The sequence below is a fragment of the Rissa tridactyla genome, chromosome 1 (assembly GCF_028500815.1).
Source record: "Rissa tridactyla isolate bRisTri1 chromosome 1, bRisTri1.patW.cur.20221130, whole genome shotgun sequence".
Classification (NCBI taxonomy): domain Eukaryota; kingdom Metazoa; phylum Chordata; class Aves; order Charadriiformes; family Laridae; genus Rissa; species Rissa tridactyla.
This window is the reverse complement of record NC_071466.1, coordinates 197007459-197028364: the sequence shown is the minus strand read 5'-3', so window position 1 is coordinate 197028364 and position 20906 is coordinate 197007459. Positions and strand designations below refer to the sequence as shown.

Genomic DNA, 20906 nt, shown 5'->3' with positions numbered 1-20906 from the left:
TAAGCATGCTGCTTATCATGTTTATTTCTATTGCATCTGAACATGCAATGTTAACATCTTAAATTGAGAAGATTCAATCATCCCAACTGATATTCTAATAAAGATGGCTTTGTGGGCATTCAGGTCATTGGGGAATGGATGAGGTTTTGGCAGAGCCATCTCAGAGCTCTGGCTGCCTCGAGTCATGTTACTGTTATGCACACATGTACACTCTTCTGGCTGCTTATATCTATCAGATCCAAGCCAGTGCTTCTCAGGAACGCACAGATGTTTCTCAGGATGCATTCATTCCATGACTAAAATGTCAGCTTTTTAGTTGCTTGCATTTCTACTGTCGACCAGATTGAGCTTTCAGAATTATATTTCAAATACAATACACAAAAATTTATTACACGTATTTAATTTCTCAGGGCTTTTGAGAAAGTTGCTCCAGTAAAACCATTAAGCAGATGCTGGATTGAAGCCTAAAACACAAACTACTTCTTTTTTGACTCTTCTGAGAAACATCTGATTCTTGGCAGAGTCTAAACTTGGCAAAGTTCAGACACTAAAATCAAAGTTATGAGTTATGGAAAGCAGGAGAGAAAAGCCCGAGAACCATCACATAACCTATCACATGACTGATACTGCTGCTGCCTCCAATGCAAACACAAGAACAAGACAAATGGTACAACATCCACACAAACTGTCTTACCCAAAGGATTTGCGTACTTCAAGATGGATGCAAAATCTTTTTTCTGGACTTTTGGGAGGCTTTTGATATAGTTTTTTGCCTTAAAAGAAACACGAATATTAAATTAGACCTTTGCTGCCTTTGTAATGTGACAACATCAACTGTATGCTTAATGGGTAACTCAACAATGCTTCGATAGCATATTGTACAAATGGATTTTTTTGGGGTCATAAACCCTGATTATAAAACCTTGATTACATTTCACCTTCTTGGTGAACTTTTTTTAAAAAAATCAAGCCTTAAAACAGTTCAAGAAATGATAATGTAAAGCTTTAATTATTAATGCCAAATATTTAATGTATTAATTAGAATAAAAATGTATGCATAATTTGAAAGAATGTCATAGTGAGTTTACAGGAATCTCTAGAAGTGAACCTTACACTTATATTCATTAGTATTTAAACTGTATAGTTAGTCTACTGATGAATTTTAGTTTTTTTATAGTAGGGGCTTCAGGATTCTAGAAGGACTTCCACACAAGAATAGGAAAGACCAAGTCAGAGACACCTACAGAACAACTGCTTTTTCTAAATAGATTCATGTTTTCAGTATGTTTCCGATAAAGGTAGTAATGCATCAGCTCAACTGTTTACATGGTACACACTGGAAACTTTGACGTATTTTAATATCTGGATTTTTCAAGTGTCCTGATAATTTTCATTGCCCCCTTAATCTCCAGTAGCTATTCTGGGCGTGCAAAGCATTTCAAGACAGAGATGTACCATCAGGGGTCATTTCAGTAGTCAATACATATTATCTCAGCCAGTCTAAGAACTGAGCGTGGCTTAAGCCAAATTAAGACATGTAAAATCAACTGACAAAGAAGAATACTCACATCTTGACTCTGCAGTTTTTGAACAAAATCTTGAGTTGGCGTACCTGTTATTTTCATTATTTCTGTGAGTTGGTCCAGATCTGAGTACCAGAAATAAGGAAAAAAGTCTTTCTCCATAAAACTAAACACCTTGCAAAAATTTTGAGTTTCTTCGCTATTGGAGAATAAAGCAAAAGTCATAATGCAAGGACTGAACAGAAGATTTATAAAAGATGAGATGAAAGTTCTCAGTTTTTCTTGCAAAAGGCAAAGACACTGAAAGCATTTGAAATAAAATATCCTGTAACTTAGGAACACATAATGGAATCATTTGCAAACTCCTCTAATATCATCAGGTCTCCTCTATATTTTTCGTCAAAATCAGTCCAAAATTATTGGAGTATCTGAACAATCAACACATGTATCGCATGCATCGCCCTGGTCTATCCGTTACTTAGGTGACATAGAGGCAGGAAAAGTCACAGAGAACATCAGATGGTGTGATAAACAGAACAAAAATCAGAGGAAACCAGTCTGTGTTAGCTCTCCATGTTGAGAAACTTGGAGAAAGGAAGGAAAAAAAAATTAATCCCTCCCCCCCTCATTTCCCACATGCTTAGCTCAATTCCAGAGGCTGAGATGTTGGAGACACTGAGGTAAGGCAACAGAACGCTCCCTAGTCTTCTGTGTCCTAAACCAGCACAGATTAATTAGGAACACCATTAGCTGTTTCAAAGAAGAAACACCATAATCACAGGAGGCTAATGCTGCAGAGAACAGCTTTATGACTCATTTGCTACGCTGGTAAGAGCAGCGGATGAGAAGGCAGAAGGCAGACAAGCGATCGGCACATGAGGATTCTGCCAACCTCTGCAGAAGGCGGAGATGGTGGGTAATGCTGATGAAATAAATAAATAAATAATAAAATCCCAAACCAAGTTTGCAGGATAACCTATTCCTATTACTAAAACAAAAATCCCTTAAATTAGGTGTTTTCTTATTCACCTGCCCACAGCTGAACCCGTGGCTGCATTTCCCTGGCAACCGGTAATCCCCATTCATATACTCAAAGGCCAGCAAGGACTATGATGCTGCGGTAATTTGCTTTGTAACCCAGGACGCAGAACTTCAGCCAATAGTTCTGAAATCTGCAGAACCCAGTGTGACTAAAATGCTAGCTTTTCCACTCTTACATTTACAGTGCAACTTGAAAATTATGACTCATTCATTTCCTTATTTATGTACCAGAATGCTCAAGGTTCTTTGGCAGGCATTCTTGTATTTCCTTGTTAAGAACTAACACATCCTTAAAATCTGTACAGCTGAAATAATCTGATGTATTCTACTTTTCCATAGTCCCCGTCATTTTTTTGTGTGAATGCAATCTTCCTTTTTTATGGTTTTCCTCACTAAATCAGAATAATATGATCCATGCAATGAAGTCCTAATCTTACACGTAAGTACTTAGATACAAATATGACTAAAATGAAGCAATTGTGATTCTGTGATTCTGTAAACAAGTATTTGCAGATAAGCAAAGCCTCCCCTCCACAAGGAGAAAAGCAGTGCAAATTACTAGGCTGAGGTGTCAAACATACACAGCTGGAAAACAAAAATAAAAGTAAAAAATTCTTGCTGTCTTCTATTAACACCGTCTTCTATTAACAACTATCACAGCTATTACTGTCTATGAAGTTGAGGTTGAATTATGGTTTAATCTTAACTATTTTCTTAATTCCACAGCAATTAAATGATAGGACTAGATTCTTTTTGTATATCTAAAACATTTTACTAGGTATTACTTACATAACCTTTTTTGGCAAAAGTCTCAAAATGCATGAAATGGACTAGCACGCGCACGTAACTCTGTATACTACAGCTGAATCTTTTGTGCGTGTTCCAGAGTTGTGGAATCAATTACTAAAAAAGTCAAAATATGCCTTTTCTATCATCACAGAACCTTTTACCTGATGATTTGAGATGTGATTCAAAGACCACCTCTCTTTCTCTATTCAAAAAGTTCAATAACACAAGTTTTAATTTGCAGATGTGCAAAAGTGGTACAGATATTAAATAACCAATTAATGAGAAAGGTGCAAGCCATTTTACTATTCATTTCAATTTATGCTCATCAGTTTTTGAACAGACCTACTGTGTCACATAAAAACCTCTCATCATTTTCTTACATTAGTGTCATAAATTCACTGAAGGATACGATCATTTCCTTTGAACAGAGGCCTCCCCGTTATCATCTCAGCCATTATACAGCCCACAGACCAGATGTCAACTGAAAAAAAGACCAACAGTCACATTAAATTGCTGAATACGTGGCCATTTAAATGTACATAAAGTTTAATTTAAAACATATTTTAAAGAAGTGTAAAATTTACCTTTATAGGCTGTTACAAAATGATGTGTGCCTTGCCAAACATGATGAACAGTATAGGCAAAACTACCAGCCTTCCTAATTAGCAAACGGGAGATAACAGAAATACTGCCAGTAACAGGCAGATGCACGTGGGAAGTAAATTTTCAATGCTTTCAGAAACTTCCATAGCTATCCTAGAGTTACTCGAATTCCCTCCTTCTCCCATTTTACCTTGTCTGTTTGAGTTACAACCAGCACAATCTTTGCAGGAAGATGACAGTCAGTGCAGAACACAAGAAGGTAGACCAGACTGTCACATCTGTATACATCTGTATTGCTTTTCTGTTGTATTGCACTTTCTGTTACTCAGAAAATATACAAAAAAGCCCCCAAACTCACAACCACCAACCCATTACCTGCAATTCGTCTGCAAGGAAGTTTTGCATCATTATTTTGTCATTTCCACCTCCAATTTACCATTCACTTCAGAAACAAAGATTTCCTTATGCGTCGTCTGATTCAGTAAAGGCTTCAGCTCTGTCAAGGCTTTTCTGAAGAGACACTGACCTGTTTGTGTATAATGCATCCAGTTCAGGATGACCTCTGGGGCTCTGTACCACCTTGTAACCACGTAACCCGTCATCTCGCTGTCTGTATGTCTCGCCAATCCAAAATCCAGAATCTGTAGGGGAAGCACAAAGAACATCCCGATCAAACAGACAGTTACCTGTTTTATACATTTATACATACAAATGCAGAAAATAAAAGAATTGGAGCATTCTGCAGAGATTGGCTTATTTTTGCATCTTTTTCCTCATTGAAGCATCTTGTTCTCATTTGAAAAAATGAAGACAGAAGCAGCAAGGAGCTTTACAATATTTTTCCCCATGTTAGATAATCCTATAGCAACACTAAAGGCTGTAAAACCAGTAAAGGAAAGAATAAATTCTTCAATTATTAATTAAAAAGATATGGGTCCCATTCAATGCAAAAAATTCCCTGGCCATGGAATGACTATTGTAGCTTGTTAGGGCTAAACTAACAGCATCCACCTTAGGTGGTATCCATTGCTCTCATATCCCAGGTGGCATAATTATTCAAGAGTGTGTTCGAATAATATTCTGAAGTAAGCAGGAATAATTCTCTTTTTTTATGCATTTTCATACAAGGAAAAGCTTCCTCTAGGTCACACTGAAAACATACAACAAGAGTAAGGAATTACCAGTATTTAGTCCTACTGAGTTTTCCCCAACCTACCGTGTCAACTACAGAACAACCCTCTAACAAATGCAAGGTCCATGCAATTCTTTAAGGGATTATGCGCAACTCATCTTATTTCTAAGACTCTCAGATATTTATCTCTAGATATAGCAATGTGTACAGCAGCAAGATTAAAAATGAATGTTATGGCCTTTCATCAACTTCTACAAAATTGGCTAACGTAAAGGCCCATCTCTACGGACCTTCAAAAGATGGTGCCAAAAGATGCGGCCAACAGCGAGGGACACTCCTGGAATGACAGTCACTTCATAGTTTATGAGGAAGTTCATGCTTCTTACAAGAAGCAGGGGTCTTGGGGAAGTAAAGCCTATTCAGGATAAATCATCATTGTCCACAGATACTTGAATATGCAGCTTTGCATAAACAGCCACTAGTTTCCACGTGTATCAGGCCTCATATATATTGACAGGGCAGGCATTTTTACTAGGAGCACCTGTGCATTAACATACCAAGAGTGATGTGCTTGTAACGCTCTCTGTAATTAAACATTTTGAAATATTTCAGGATAGTTTCATCATTCTCTAGAACTAGCAGAAAGAAAAATTATGTTTTCATTCATAGATCAGGAGTATAAAATGTTATGGCTTATCTTTATTGCCATACTTGAAACATCATTTCCATATCTTCCCCGTAACTGCTGATTACCTACCTATTTAAGAACAGGAATAGGATGCCAAGGGAGGGATTTTTATTCTTACCGATAAAATACAATTGATTACAGCCGAAGTTACCCCTCAGAACTTTGGGTACTGAAGATTTACTGGAATCAAAACATTTGCAGTAACAAAATACACTTTTATATACAGCTTTCAAATTTATTCTACACATACAACACACATTATATCTTCCCAGTAACATGGGAGGAGAGATGGAAGGGATGGAAAAAAAAGGAAGCTTTACATAATAGTTAAAAAGCCACATGTGGTACCCTCTATTCTGTCACAGTTTTTTACGCCTTTTACATACCAAGGCTTGTGACACTTGGAGACAGCTAAAATATAGTCTGGGTTTGTATTTTTGTAAAAGCAGAAAATGACAGTGAGAATTTTTGTGCAATATGTATTAACTTTGGGATTTCTTTTCATTTACATATTCATTAGGCTCAGGACCAAGTGTATCTTAATATTAACTTAATAGTTAGTACTTAATATTAACATGGTACAACTTCAGCAACAATCTTCACATGAAACTATTATTCTCATATTCCAATCTTCAACTTTTCAGCTGGAACTTCCAAAGCAATTTTCAGAGGAAGTCTGCAAAGTTTCCTTTTTATAATGCAGGAATTATGAAAGAGAGAGCAAATTTCCCTCAAGGATAAGCTCCCCTTCTACTCAGCAAACTTAATTTTCCTAACTTGCTTCAGTAACGGTAACAAAAATAACTTGTAACTTCAAGACTGCAGAAAGGGCAGTGATTTCCCCTAAGGCACCCTTCACTATCACGTTTCTGATTCCTATGTAGCAGTTGAGAGCATCAGACAAGGGAGCCAGAAAGCTCATTGTGGAAAATAAAACTGATCACCTATTAATTATTACCAATTCAAGGAACTGTTCCAACTTGCTTACAGCCTCCCTGCCGCCGGAGCTGATGCAAGGGAAGCTGCTGAGTGCATAGACATGAGAGAAAAGGCTTGGACTATCCCTGGCAGCGTGGTCCTGTGCTTTCTTTTTATAGACCAGAGTTGCCTTTTGACAACCAATATTTCCTAATTGCAAATGTGCACTTTTCTTCTGCATGTGGTATCAGAGCTCATCGTACAACCAAGGACAGCATCATTGCACTCAGAGTCAAGAAACAAAACCTAAAGCTTAACACTACATATTCTCCCTGTCGTTTCACAAAATTGTGCTCCGATACAGAATTATTTGCCTCGGTTTATCTAAAAGCTAAAAAATGTCCAAGGTAACAGAAAAATAAATCGTGTTAAATACGGAGATACAGTGAAGATTCTTGGAAGAATATGTTAGACCTGGGCTGCATCTCAAAATGCAATTGCACTGCTGGGGGGGAGGGAAGAGAAACACGTAAACTGTTTTTTCGAGATCCTCTTCCCCACCCACCCCCCATCACTCTGAGACCCGCTCAGCATTTGGCCACCTACAAACCAGGAGGAGACAACAGCTTTTTGTGTTAGATAGGGAAATTCTGAAATGACAGGATGCAAAACATTCAGGTCAGTCTCCAAAGAGCAAAAAAATGTACTACAACAGCTACATGCAAGTATATAACGTGTATGTTATATGCTGAAAAACATTTTTGCAGTGTTACATCAACTTTTAATTAAGAGAGTGCTTCACAACCTTTGATCTTCTGTATCTCTAAGCTTGTACAGTTAAGACTTTTTATATTTATTCAAAGCTGGAATTCCCACATAACTAACTACTCCCATAAAGTCTTATGTCTCTTTTAGGGAGGAAACCTTGGCGATAAGACCTAAATGTCCTTTGATATCAGGACAGAAATGCCCTCATTCAAATTTACTGTTGTTTGGTGAGGATGTATAGGCCAGTCATGATTCAAGCACAGGACAGAAGATGTAGCTTGATTTTGTAATTAACTGAAAAACCCTGACTAGCCTTTCAGATTGCTAGAGCTAAGAGAAGATAGGTGACAAAAACAATTCTAAAAATCAATAACTATCTATTAAAATACAAGAATAGAATTGACTGGGGACTGGAAGCAGTCTGAGGCTACTATCTCTACACTCAAGAGAATAAACTAGATTCATAAAACAAGCAGTGTTGAGTACTACATAATTCTATTTCCTAATAAATAATTGGCTTTTTTATAACAAAGTTAATTCTACGCAGACACATAGATGCATTTTTGCTTGGTCAGGGTACATTGCATAATTATTTCTGAAGTACAAATATACCCACTCTAACAGGCTTTGGAAAATTTCCAGTGTATCTAAAAAGCCGCAACCAGAACTGCTCAGATTCAGTATTTCAGGTCAATGATTTAGAAGGAGGCCTGAGATGACAAACGTTGTGCAGGAGAGAATTACTACTCAGACGGACTCTACTGAGAACACTTCCAAGGAAGCGGCAACAGCTGTGCTTCAGGACAGATAACTTTCCGCAGCGGGTGCCACAGACCAGGTCTCCAAGGGGGCATGCCAGCGAAGGCCACTTTCCACACTGGCAAGGGGTGTGGGTGTGCACCATCCTCCCACCCATCTCTGGAGGGAAGCCCCGATGGGGACGATGAAGGGACTCACGGCACACGCCAATACCTGCCCCACTCCAGAAAAGCAGCAACCAGGTAATACAACAAATGTCATCAAAGGCACCTCTCGTGCAGCATAGCGGCAGAAACAGCCAATAGCTGAACTACAGGAGTCTGAATTAGGAATTGTCCCTCTTTAATATTTTTTTTTTCCCCTCACTACTTCAATTAAGAGGAAAAATGAAGCAGAACTGATTTATTCCTGCTATGAAATACACTGTAGTCTACATGCAATTGATACTACTGTTAGCTGTAACAGTGCAGAAGGAATCACTTTCAAAGAAATAAGATGTTCTCGTTCATGGCGAGCAGTATGTGATTCCTCTCACGCTTCTCTGAAGTGATTAGCTGCAACGTATTATAAAAACAGTTCTCCATTACTGCTCTTCTCCAACTGTAACCACGCCATGAATTTTTCTTGAAAAGTATTTTTAGTTGAGTGACTGCATAAAAATATACCGATATTCATTGCAACACACCCATCACACGGGAAGAGGCTGTTACTGTCACGCAGACGCCCTTGCTGTGGGCACACAGCTGTGGTGTGGACCGCTCCACCAATGCCAAACACACAGAAGCAGTTTCAGTTCTTACACTGTCCTTCGCCCAGCGGGAGGGACCCAAGTCAGCAACTGCTCCCACAAAGCCATGAATGCAATGACTTCCTCACCAGAAATCCTTCTCTACATCTTGGGGTCAACCCCCATCTCTCCCCAGTTAGTGCTGGGTACCAGTTTCCTGGAGCGTCCTGTCGGGACTGGATGTTTTCATCTGGGACATCCTGGGCAACATTTCTAGCTTGAGGCACAGCCATTTCTTGTGCTTGGCTCCAGAATGATCTCAGAAATCGATCATCGCCTCTGCCATTCATATGAAACACACAGAATCACAGAACGGTAGGGGTTGGAAGGGACCTTCAGAGATCATCTAGTCCAACCCCCTCTGCCAGAGCAGGGTCACCTAGAGCAGGCTGGACAGGAACACATCCCAGCAAGTTTCAAATACCTCCAGAGAAGGAGACTCCACAGCCTCTCTGGGCAGCCTGTTCCAGTGTTCCGCCACCCTCAAAGTAAAGAAGTTTTTCCTCATGTTGAGATGGAATTTCCTGTGTTCCAGCTTGTGCCCATTGCCCCTTGTCCTGTTGCCAGGCACCACTGAAGAGTCTGGCCCCATCCTCTTGACACCCGCCCTTTAGATATTTATAAGCACTGATGAGATCCCCTCTCAGTTTTTATGTCAGTCAAGGACATACAAACAGGAGGTGAACAGATTCTCACTACTCAGGACTTTATTTCTTAAATAAATACTTAATTATTCTTGTGGCAACCGAAGTCAGACAAATGGGAAAATACTTATAAGGAGCAGCCTCTTGTAATTTTTTTTTTTTTTTCCCCAAGATTGTTACCACTACCCATCTGATGCTCTTCCCTTTCATTTTCCAGCGTTCCCCTATTTCTCCGTGGCTCCTCAAAGCCCCGGCGCTGAAAGCCTGGCCCATCACCGAAACCAGCCAGCATGTCTACAGCTGTTTCACCTGTTGTCTTCTGTGGTGTTTTTATAATACATCTGACTGTCTTTTCAAATAAACATATCCTACCTTCAATTCACAGTCTTCGTTTACTGCCAAGTTTCCAGGCTTTAGATCCTGTAATCAGATTTGAAATGGATGTTATTTATTTATTTTACAGCAAGCACAATAAAGCACACTTTGTTTCTTTCTTTCATTTAGGTTTAATGTTTTTGATACAACTACTTAGAACTGCAACAGGTAAAACGATGTCATAAATCTAAATTAGAAAATTAAATATAAAAAATAACAGAAACAAAACCACAAACTTGTGTATGCTTGGCTTTTTTCCAGTATGTTTTCCCCCCAGACAAATCAACTTTTTTTCTGCTAGAAGTCAGGAAAATACTTGCCAGTGAAGGAACTCACTCACCTTACTGTGACTGGGGTTTGGACATAAATTTGTTGTTTTTAATACTAACACCACAAAGTTAAGGATTTACATATACTGAGATGGAGTAAAGTAAATTTCCTTCATTATTTCTGGACTGTACACATTGCATATCTAAATATACTTTAAAAAGGTTCCATACCCTGATAGACCTAGAAAGAGTACTGAAGGAATCAAATAAGATTTTACATAAAAGCCTATGCTCTCTTCTGTGGGAAAATCAATTTCCTAATGAAGTCAATTGAATCAAGACTGCAACATCCAAAAAAAAAAAATCCCTTAAGCCTCTTCAGCTCTTGTACAGACTTCTAATGATCTTTAAAAGTTGTACTTCCAGATTTAGCAGCAAAGGGAAGAGTACCGGCAGACTAGTAAGATTTTGCAAAGTCAGTGACTCTTAGACATTCACAGTTATAAAAAGAAAGAAAGAAAAAAAAAAAAAAAATCGGAAATAAGTTTCTCTTCAGCCTTTGCAAACCTTTGTCCTTTTAGCACAAGAGGAAGAATCTTCTCTCTGAACTTTTTAACAAGCATCCAGCTGTTTTAGATGAATATTTTTTAAGATCAGAAGGGCCTTGGAGAGAAACAAATTGGTGCAAAGAACCGTAATGAAACCAAGATGCTGAAGAGCCATCAAGATGGAGCTTAGAAAAAGTCTAAGCAACTGTACACTGAGACCATAATCACAGTAGTTGTAGAAATAAAAATATCAATGTATTACATTATTTTGGCAGTTTGCGGTTTCCACATCCAGCTTAAAGCTACTATACAATGTGCACTTTCTGTGGTACTCCCGATATTTTATTACAAATGGCCTGTTTCTACTGTTCTAATGCAGTTTTTGCTCCTTGGTTCCATGGGGGCATTATTCAGAACTCCTTCTTCACAGTGCAGAAGTGATTTTAGGCGGACTTCAGACACAGCAGGTATTAAAAAATAATCAGATGCTTAATTTCTCTCAGAAAAAAAATTGAAGTTTTGAAGGCTCTAAAATTTTGAACTATTTTTTTAAGTTTCTATGTTTTCGTCCCTGGCCCCTGCCCCAACTTTGAACATTCACATGATGTTTTAACAACATTTAAACATTGCTTTTAAAAGTTTAATCTTAATTTAAAAAAAAAAAAAAAAGCCAGAAAAAGCTCTTATCCATCTCAGTTTAGACACTATTTGCTCTTGTGGGGGCTTACAACTTAACTTCACAAAGTAATTTAAGAAATCCAAGTCTAAGCTGTATTCAGCGCAACTTGAGTGCCTAAATTACACTGATGTAGCCATGCCATCTTTTGTTCCTACTGAACAAGAAACCAAGGCATCATCAAACAGTGTAAATTGAGACACTATAAACAGAAGTTCAGGCATATTTTTGAGCATGCTTATACACAAACACCACTCACATTACCAGAATATAAATATCTTTTATATTGTTTCCACTTACCCTGTGAATTATGCCCGATGAGTGAATATACTGCAAAAAGAGAAAATATTTTTTAATTAATGAGGCAGGGGAGAAAGTACTTTTTCATGGTGCTAAAGTAATCTGAAATTAGAAAATGTTTATTTATTGCACAGAAGATCTTTTTAGCTATGTTTTTAACATTCAGATAATTAAACTAGCATTTTGCCCTTCCCCTCCCACAATGAGAAACCAGTAAATCAGTTTGAGTACTGCAACAGGTCATATAGTTTTTTCTAATTCTTCCCATATATAAAATCTCATTTCCAGTTAATTTTTTACATTTCTATATACATATATACGCACATATATATATAAAAAAATAAATAAATCCTGCTATTTTATATATCAGAAATGCTCTCTTGCAATAGACGCCTCTGGTGTGCCATCATAGTTTAGATTCATATGTTCCAGCAGCACTGAATTTTAAGATATCATTTAAGACCAGCATGAAGGCTAGTCAAGGTCTTAGTTGAGAAGTCTCACTACATGCTTCAATACTTTCTCAGTGAAACACGGAGAGGTCACGTTACAAGACATTCTCCTTTACCGGAACCTTTTCATCAACCTTCCAGTGACCTATTTAAGGGCTCATGAAAGTCAAACCAACAAACAGGACACCTAGGACTAGTTCTTTTGGGAAGACACCTGACCAAATACAGATGTCTGCACCCGTGACTGTCACCAAATGCTCCCCGCTGAGGTACACAGTTCCTCTCACCAGCAGAATGATGCCCTAGGAAGAGACCATTTTCATCACAGAAAATAAAGGGAGCCTCTAGTAACTAGTTCAGACATAGGCACCCCTTTTGCAAGGATCGAAACGCAGGAAGTTGTCCTCAATTGAGGACATGCTTTCCAAGAGTGGCCTGGGATGTGCGAGTACTGTTCACTTCAGGTGTGGGGACCTGGTCTGAAAACCGCACAGACCATGCTACTGACTGCGGCTCATGCTACTGACACTAAGCAACACCAGGCTTTTTAAAAAGTCCCCAGAAAAGATGGATGAGATGTGAATCCCACCAGCTTCACATGGAGGATCTTCATTTTATTTCACCCTGAAGAATGGGACAATAACTGGGAAAAGAGTTACTGGGAACCAGCTGTCAGAGCCAGGAAAGACCAACCAGGGACAGTCAGGGTGGTGTCACGGAGATGCACAGAAGCACTGAACTTTGCAGGATGACTGCCAACCAGCCATAGCCCCAGTAACCATTATCCTCTTCCCCAGCAGCCATGAAGATGAGCAATTAACCTTGTAAATGCAACAGCCCCTCTGCAGAGGAATCCTCACGGTCCACCTGATGAGGGGACCGGGGAAAAGAAAACCAAGCTACAGATCAAAGCCAACTTCTTCAGACAGGTCCAATGCACATTTCAGACTTAGCTTTCTGAACTTAAACAAAACCCATACATCATAAGCAGCACGAGACCTGGATTTAAGGCACCAAGTCTTTAAAGCAGCGACTGAACAAAACCCAAAATCTCTGACGTTTACTTTTTCCTCTCGTACACCTGACACAGCGCTCCAGGTGTGGTCGCATAGGTTCTGAACAGACGGGGGGGGGGGGGAAGTAAAGAATCAATTCTTTTAACCCCATGGCTACAACTTCACCAATTCCCCAATCCAGCCTAGATCGTGGTAGGGCTTTGCTGCGGCACAGGCGCACTGCTGATTGCCATGCCCCAGCTCATGCAGGACCTGGCAGCTGTGGCAGACCGGTTCCTGCTGCACGTTACTTGCAGATTAGGCAAGGTTTAACATCAGCCCTAGGAAACGCCGAAGTGCTTCACAGGATTTCCTGGGGCAGACACAAGGGGCTGAGGGCGCAGGGCTCCTCCCCAGAATGTGGGCTGTAAAACCGCCACAGCAAGCAAACTACTAAACGTTGTTTCTGTCACGGATGGGCATGAAGTGGATTGGGATGGGAGGAACCAGATGAAAAAAGAGGAATTTTGTCATTCGTATGTGGAGAAATAAATGTTAGGCCCCCAACACAAGAGGAAAAAGCTGATGACTTCTGCCAATAGCCATCTTGATCAAGGGAATCACAATGACTACTTCCATTCTAAATCATTGCAATGTCTTCTCACTGAAGCCTCCTAATTTTCCAGGGCAGATGCTCAAAATATTCTATAGGCTATTTTTGCTGGTATGACTGTAGATAGTAAGGAAATAACTGGCAGACCCAGGAATTTCTGCACCTCAGAATGTGGCATGTAGAAACGTGAATTAAAAGGACTGCACCTTTGGGAGCTTTAGTTAAAGTAAATCTCATCTATGCGGGGGGAAGAGCATGGTTTTGCTGGTGTTCTCACCCCACTGAAGGTTTTATGAGTGTTCACCGCACCAAAATCATGTTAACACTTTGGGGAGAACTCCCATATATTCTAAACACTCCTCTTAATACACCACTACTGAGATTACACGAAATAGCACTTATTCCTGGTGCTAATGTACACAACAGCCTCTCTGTAAGATGAAATACTGGCGCTGTGCTGCTGTATTTCTTTAACAATAGCGGTATTTTTTTAACTGCATTTTATTATCTCCTGGCAGGTAGCAGCACTGGAATTACACCAGTCTTTGTTCAGAAAATTTTCCATTTCAGTTCAATAACCTTCTGAAACGGGATCTTATTCTTACTGACTCTCCTCACTAAATTATCCATTTATTGACAGATTTTTCACTCTTAACATGGCAAAACCATCCAGACCAGAGCAGGCATATCCTTCACAATGTTATTACCACTTCACCTGAACAATATTTGATTCAAGAACCCTGTTAAAGTGAGCAAAGTGCCTTGGAGCACAGGAGCTCTGTGCATTATCCTACAGACAATTTTTGGTAGCACGCATAAATCCTTGAATGCAAGCTTCAGATTGCGCTAGGAAGCTATCCAACAGTTGTCTAAATTCTAAGCATTCTTGACTGTATATGCAATCTCTACACAAAATAAAAAGCTAATCAAAAGGGAATAAGAAAAGACTCAGGAGAAAGTATTCTAGGCAGCACGCAAAATGAAAATGAGGAGTGACTTGGCGGGGAAGGAAAAACTGAAGAGGAAAAGGGTGAGAGGGGGAAGGGAAAGCAGAGATGCAGAAAGAACAACATAGATACGAACAAAAGTCATTAAGTAGAGATGACAAAAGGAGAAAACTGGAGCAGGTAAATATTACCATGAGTATGACAAAAGAAGTTTGAACAGGTGTTTGTACGGCATGAGAGCTATCTGTCCTTTCTCAAATACTGAAGGAATAAAGAAACAGGGCTGCCACCCACCTCCCCAGGCCCCCGGGAACGCAAACCCAGCTGGCACTCCTGCAGAAGAGGGACCCAAAACTGAAAGCGCTGGAAGCTCCAGCCCCTTCCCACCTACACAAAAACATTTACGTTCAGCTTGCCTTCTGTACTCTTTGACAATACACAGCTTTCCTGTCAAACAAAAAAAATTGATGAAAGCCCTTCCAAGTTGCAAGCTCATACTTAAATAAAATTTAATGCCAGACTAAAGCCTGACTAGGAAATAGACAAAAGAGAGGCATGTCATTGTTTTTAAGCGGTGTCAAATCACGTTGGTTTTTTCCTACCACAGATGAAGTTAAATTCTTATAAATTACAAAGCTCACCTTGTGACATGAGAAATGAATATTTCATTCTCTATAGAAAGACGACAGTAAAATGGCAAGAACATAAACCAACTGACAAAGCAAAGATCTGAGGGCTTGATAATGCATCTTCCTGAACTCAGTATGAACTTTCCACTGACCTCAATTTAAATATATCTTTTAAATCAAACATGTTTGACCAGCAGGTCGAGGGAGGTCATCCTCCCCCCCTCTACTCTGCCCTGGTGAGGCCACATCTGGAGCACTGTGTCCAGTTCTGGGCTCCCCAGTTCAAGGATGTCAGGGACCTACTGGAAAGAGTCCAGTGGAGGGCTACAAAGACGGTTAAGGGACTGGCGCACTTCTCTTATGAGGAAAGGTGGAGAGACCTGTGTCTGTTCAGCCTGGAGAACCTCATCAATGCAATAAATACTTAAAGGGTGGGTGTCAGGAGGATGGGGCCAGACTCTCTTCAGCGGTGCCCAGCAACAGGACAAGAGGTAATGGGCACAAACTTGAACATAGGAAGTTCCACCTAAACATGAGGAGGAACTTCTTTACTTTGAGGGTGGCAGAGCACTGGAACAGGCTGCCCAGAGAGGCGGTGGACTCTCCAACTCTGGAGACCTTCAAAACCTGCCTGGATGTGTTCCTGTGCAACCTGGTGTAGGTGACCCTGCTCTGCAGGGGGGGTGGACTAGATGATCTCTGAAAGTCTCTTCCAACCCCTACCATTCCGTGATTCTGTGATGTTGAGCATTTTGGTATAAAACCAGTCCAGAACCATTCTACGGGTAGAACGTAGAAAGAAAGCCTGAAAGGAACTGACTTGGGGTCTTAGCAAAAATCTCTCTTATTCCTTCACAATACGTCACTCGTGCAGAGTTTTTTATACATGCATTTAACTGTCACATGTGAACAGGTTGTTACAATAGAAGTATGTAATGTGACAAAAATGATGAACAGCCTTCTTCCCTTGGACCAGCCATAAATATAGATGCCATAATGTGCTTACGTACTTTACACAAAGGAAAAATGCATATTGCAGGCAACATCTTTAACACCAAAAAACACACCAAAGTGGAGTCCATCAAAGCTAAAAGATGCAAAAAAATGACATGCATTACAAAAATGAGAGGTTAGCTTGGGAAGCTGAAAGAGTTTTACAACAAAGACCTACAGAGCAGCATATTCCTCCTTCCCAGGTGTTGCAATTATTTTCCCTTATAATGCCTCAACTGAGCACTAGCTAAGTGTATGCTTTGCTCCCCCTGCCCCACCAAAAAGCAATCTAAGTAAACACAGGTGGGCTGTGTTTAATCCAGATACAGTAGACCTTAAAAAGTACAAGATTTTCATGCAAAACTTGGCACACCCTTTCTTAAACAGCTAAATTACTGATATCTGTAAAAGGAGGAACAAATTGCTGACCCATTTTCTTTTTTCTCTGTGGCAAGCAACACTGCTTTCAGCTTAACCCACTTCCTAGCACAGACAGTGCTGCAAGAATGTCTTAAAGATATTTCCAACTAGGCGTAGTATTGCAGCTGGATGAATTGGTTCAAGAAAAATCCAAAATCTAATGGAACAGATACAGTAAAGACTGTTCCCAAATATTTCCTGTGCAATAGGAAATGACAAAACATCAGAGTCTAGTAGCTGAATAACATCTTATTTCCTGATGTTAATTTTAAAGCAAGTACAGTTGTGCTCTTCAAGAATGTGGGGGAAGAGACAAAATATTCAGGCGAACCACTTCTTATCGAAGATCTAACACAGCTACAGAGACCAGAAATGCCAATTAACTAAGGCTATCTCAGCATCCCTGCTGGTTGCCTTGTAACTGGAATGAGAACTGCCCTCGTTTTTATAAAATTCTGGGAATAGCAGCTTACATCAAGAACTTCCTGCGCTTTTCCCCTGTGGTGGGTTGACCTTGGCTGGCCACCGGGTGCCCACCAAGCTGCTCTCTCCTTCCCTCTCCTCAGCAGGACACAGGGAGAGAAAATACAATGGTAAAGCTCATGGGTCAACACAAGGACAGGGAAATCACTTACCAATTACCATCATGGGCAAAACAGACTTGACTGGGAAAAGATCACTTTAATTTATTGCCAATTAATATCATAATAGTATAGTTAGAAACAAAAACCAAAACTAAAATTACCTTCTCCCCACCCATCCCTTTCTCCCAGGCTCAACTTCACTCCTGACTCTTCTACCCACAGCAGCACAGAGGGACAGGGAGTGGGAACTGGTGGTCGGTTCATTACGTGTTGTCTCATCTCTGCTGTTCTTCCTCCTCACGTTCTTCTCCTGCGCCGGCATGGGGTCCTTCCCATGGGCTACAGTCCTTCAGGAACTGCTCCAGGATGGCTCCTTTCCACAGGATGCAGTCCTTCAGGAGCAGCCTGCTCCAGTGTGGGTCACCCGTGGGCCACAGGTCTTGCCACAAAACCTGCCAGGAACCTGCTCCGGTGCAGGCTCTCCATGGGCTGCAGCTTCCTTCAGGGCACATCCACATGCTCCAGCACAGGGTCCTCCCTGGGCTGCAGTGTGGATGTCTGCTCTGATGTGGTCCTCCATGGGTTGCAGGGGGGCAACCTGCACCACCATGGTCTTCTCCATGGGTTGCAGGAGAATCTCTGCTCTGGCACCTGGAGCACCTCCTCCCCCTCCTTCCTTACTGACCTGGGTGTCTGCAGGGTTGTTTCTCTCACATTGTCTCACTCCTCTCTCACAGTTGCTATGCAGCATTTTTTTACCCCTCCTTAAATGCGGCACAGAAGTTTAGCCAGCAGTGGGCCCATTCTGGAGCCAGCTGGAACTGTCTGTGTCTGACCTGGGGCAGCTCCTGGTGCCTTCTCACAGAAGCCACCCCTGTAGCCCCTCACTACCAGACCTTGCCAAACAAACGCAATATCTCCTCTTTAATTCCGGCTCCGTTTTCTTCAGATGTGTGTCAACCATGCACAGTTGCTCCGCTTGCCTTCCACATTTACTGATCCAACAGACTTCAGTGTCAACCTTCAGTGCCCACAAACTCCACTCTGTTGGCCTCTGTGAGACAATCTAGGCCACTAGGACCAAAATATGTTTCTAAGCCATTTCACTGGAATTAAATTCATTATTCATCCTTTCCACTACACTCAAGCTAATTTTTTTACAGTTCGTATATTGCTTGCCTGTAAAATTAGCCCAAATGATGCTTTTCATCTCTGGTGAATAGCACACCTCTGCTGGGAACCTGTTTCCCCGGCAGTTACCTGCAACTAAAGAGACCACTACGCTTATATGGTCCTTGAGAAAACACTTATTAGTACATGGCTTTGTAATTAGGGAACTAACTACAAAACTGAAATGATAACTGCACGTCAGTCAAAGCCCAGATCGGAGGTGAATTCCCTCTAGTTTAAATAAAGCCAATTTCCCCAAACCTGGCTTTAGTTTCTGTGTTTGTAAAATGGGACTTACAGGATTTAAATGCACAACTGTAGAATAAAAAGTATAATTACTTTGCATACATAAAAGGTTGTGTGAGTGAAAATCTACTAAATGAACACCACAAAATCTGAGGTAGGGTCAAAGAGAAATTAATAATGCAGAACTCAACAACAAAGTATATTTACTAAATTTTGTGACGAGAGTAAAACAATTTACTTGCCCTTCTGTATCTGTTAAGTACTGAGAGACAGAAGAATCTTGGGTACGCTGTTCCCGATGTTCTTGTCCAGGAACAGCATGCTGTCCTGGGATATTATTTATTTTTAATAGTGTTTGGCAATGCAAATATAGATCTGGAAGAATCAGCACCCTGATGGACGTGCCAGACCTTCCTGTATCAAAACCAGTTCTGGATTTCCACTGCACCAGCACAGCCCTGTGCAACACACCTTCCAACACACCAACTGCGCTTATTGCCGTATGAGTGCAGAGCAAAGTCTGCTCGTACGCTGTATGTTGCAGGCACAGGACCATAAAACCAAAATTGCACAGTGGAAGCAGCAGCCAAGGAATGACATTCAATTCCGGACAGTGCAGTTCCACGGCCTTGTTACAACGTGCATCTCCAGAGCAGCAAAGGGAATTAAACAGCCATCGATGCAGCAAAGCCTGGCTGAAAGCTGCAGAGCTTGGTCAAGGTTTTTGTTCTCTTGGAATTGTGTCACCAAAAGAAAAAAATAATAAAGAAGTAATAGCCTTTTTATGATCAACAGTAGTGTATGTCCAAAAAGCAGATACTGTAATTTAAGAACTGCAGTACCAATCTAGACTGAGAAGCAGTTTCACACCACATTAAGGTAGGTTATAGATGGACAGGGAGCTTAAAGAGTATCTTCTTTTTGTGTTGTAAGATAAGAACTTTAATAATCACAGTCCATTTTTTAAAAGTTAAATAGAAGAAAAAATCAGTAGCAATAATAAGCAGTACTTAGCAGAAAGATGAGGAAGAAAAACATATAAAGAATATGACAGCTAATACATTTGGAATCATCTTTGTGAGAGTCAGTAAAATTCAAACCTATGTTGTTTTGCTGTAGTTGTTGGCTCTGCAGTCCACAGAAGTATAAATCCAAGAGATAAAAGAGAGATGAATAGAATCATAAAGTCATTTAGGTTGTAAAAGACCTTTAAGATCACCAAGTCCAACAGTAAACCTAACACCACCAAGTCCCACCAAACCATGTCCTTAAGTGCCGCATCTACACCCCTTTTAAATACTTCCAGGGATGGTGACTCCACCACTTCCCTGGGCAGCCTGTTCCAATGTTGGACAGCCCTTTCTGTGAAGAAATTTCTCCTAATATCCAATCTAAACCTCCCCTGGCACAACTTGAGACCATTTCCTCTTGTCCTGTCGCCTGTTCCTTGGGAGAAGAGACCGACCCCCACGTCTCTACAACCTCCTTTCACGTAGTTGTAGAGAGCGATAAAGTCTCCCTTCAGCCTCTCTTTCTCCAAACTAAACAACCCCAGTTCCCTCAGCCGTTTCTCATAAGACTTGTTCTCTAGACCCTTCACCAGCTTTGTTGCCCTTCTTTGGACACACTCCAGCACCTCAGTGTCTTTCTTGTATTGAGGGGCCCAAAACCGAACACAGCACTCGAGGTGGGGCCTCACCAGTGCCGAGTACAGGGGGACAGTCACTTCCCTAGTCCTGCTGGCCACACTCTTTCTGAAAATGCAGGCCCACTGCTGACTGGGGCAGAGCATCAGGCCAAGGTACCCATCTTTACCAGTAATATTTGCCAAATCCTAGGTCCCTGAGACCACTGGGAAAGTCTGGAGCAAGGAAGACTTACCCTTGGCAGAGCAGGATCAGATTAGGGAACATTTAAACAAACTAGATAAACAGAAGTCCTTGGACTCTGAGGGGATGCATTCATGAATGCTAAGGAAAGTTACTCAATGTCATTGTGAGGCCAGTCAATAACATGTGAAAGGTCATGGTGATCAGG

General features: G+C 40.7%; 1 protein-coding gene across 2 annotated transcripts in view; it reads right to left on the bottom strand.

Annotated features, from left to right (window-relative positions):
* Positions 1 to 20906, bottom strand: part of MAPK12 (mitogen-activated protein kinase 12) — a 38673-nt gene that overhangs the window by 2088 nt on the left and 15679 nt on the right. Inside the window, exons 5-10 of one of the 2 annotated variants that reach the window (XM_054188542.1) lie at positions 11821 to 11850; positions 10025 to 10072; positions 4483 to 4597; positions 3763 to 3834; positions 1569 to 1675; positions 695 to 773 (exon numbers count right to left, since the gene is read on the bottom strand). In XM_054188542.1, coding sequence (XP_054044517.1) covers positions 695 to 773; positions 1569 to 1675; positions 3763 to 3834; positions 4483 to 4597; positions 10025 to 10072; positions 11821 to 11850 — 451 coding nt within the window. The remainder of the gene's footprint in view (positions 1 to 694; positions 774 to 1568; positions 1676 to 3762; positions 3835 to 4482; positions 4598 to 10024; positions 10073 to 11820; positions 11851 to 20906) is intronic. The other variant, XM_054188543.1, reaches the window with a different exon arrangement.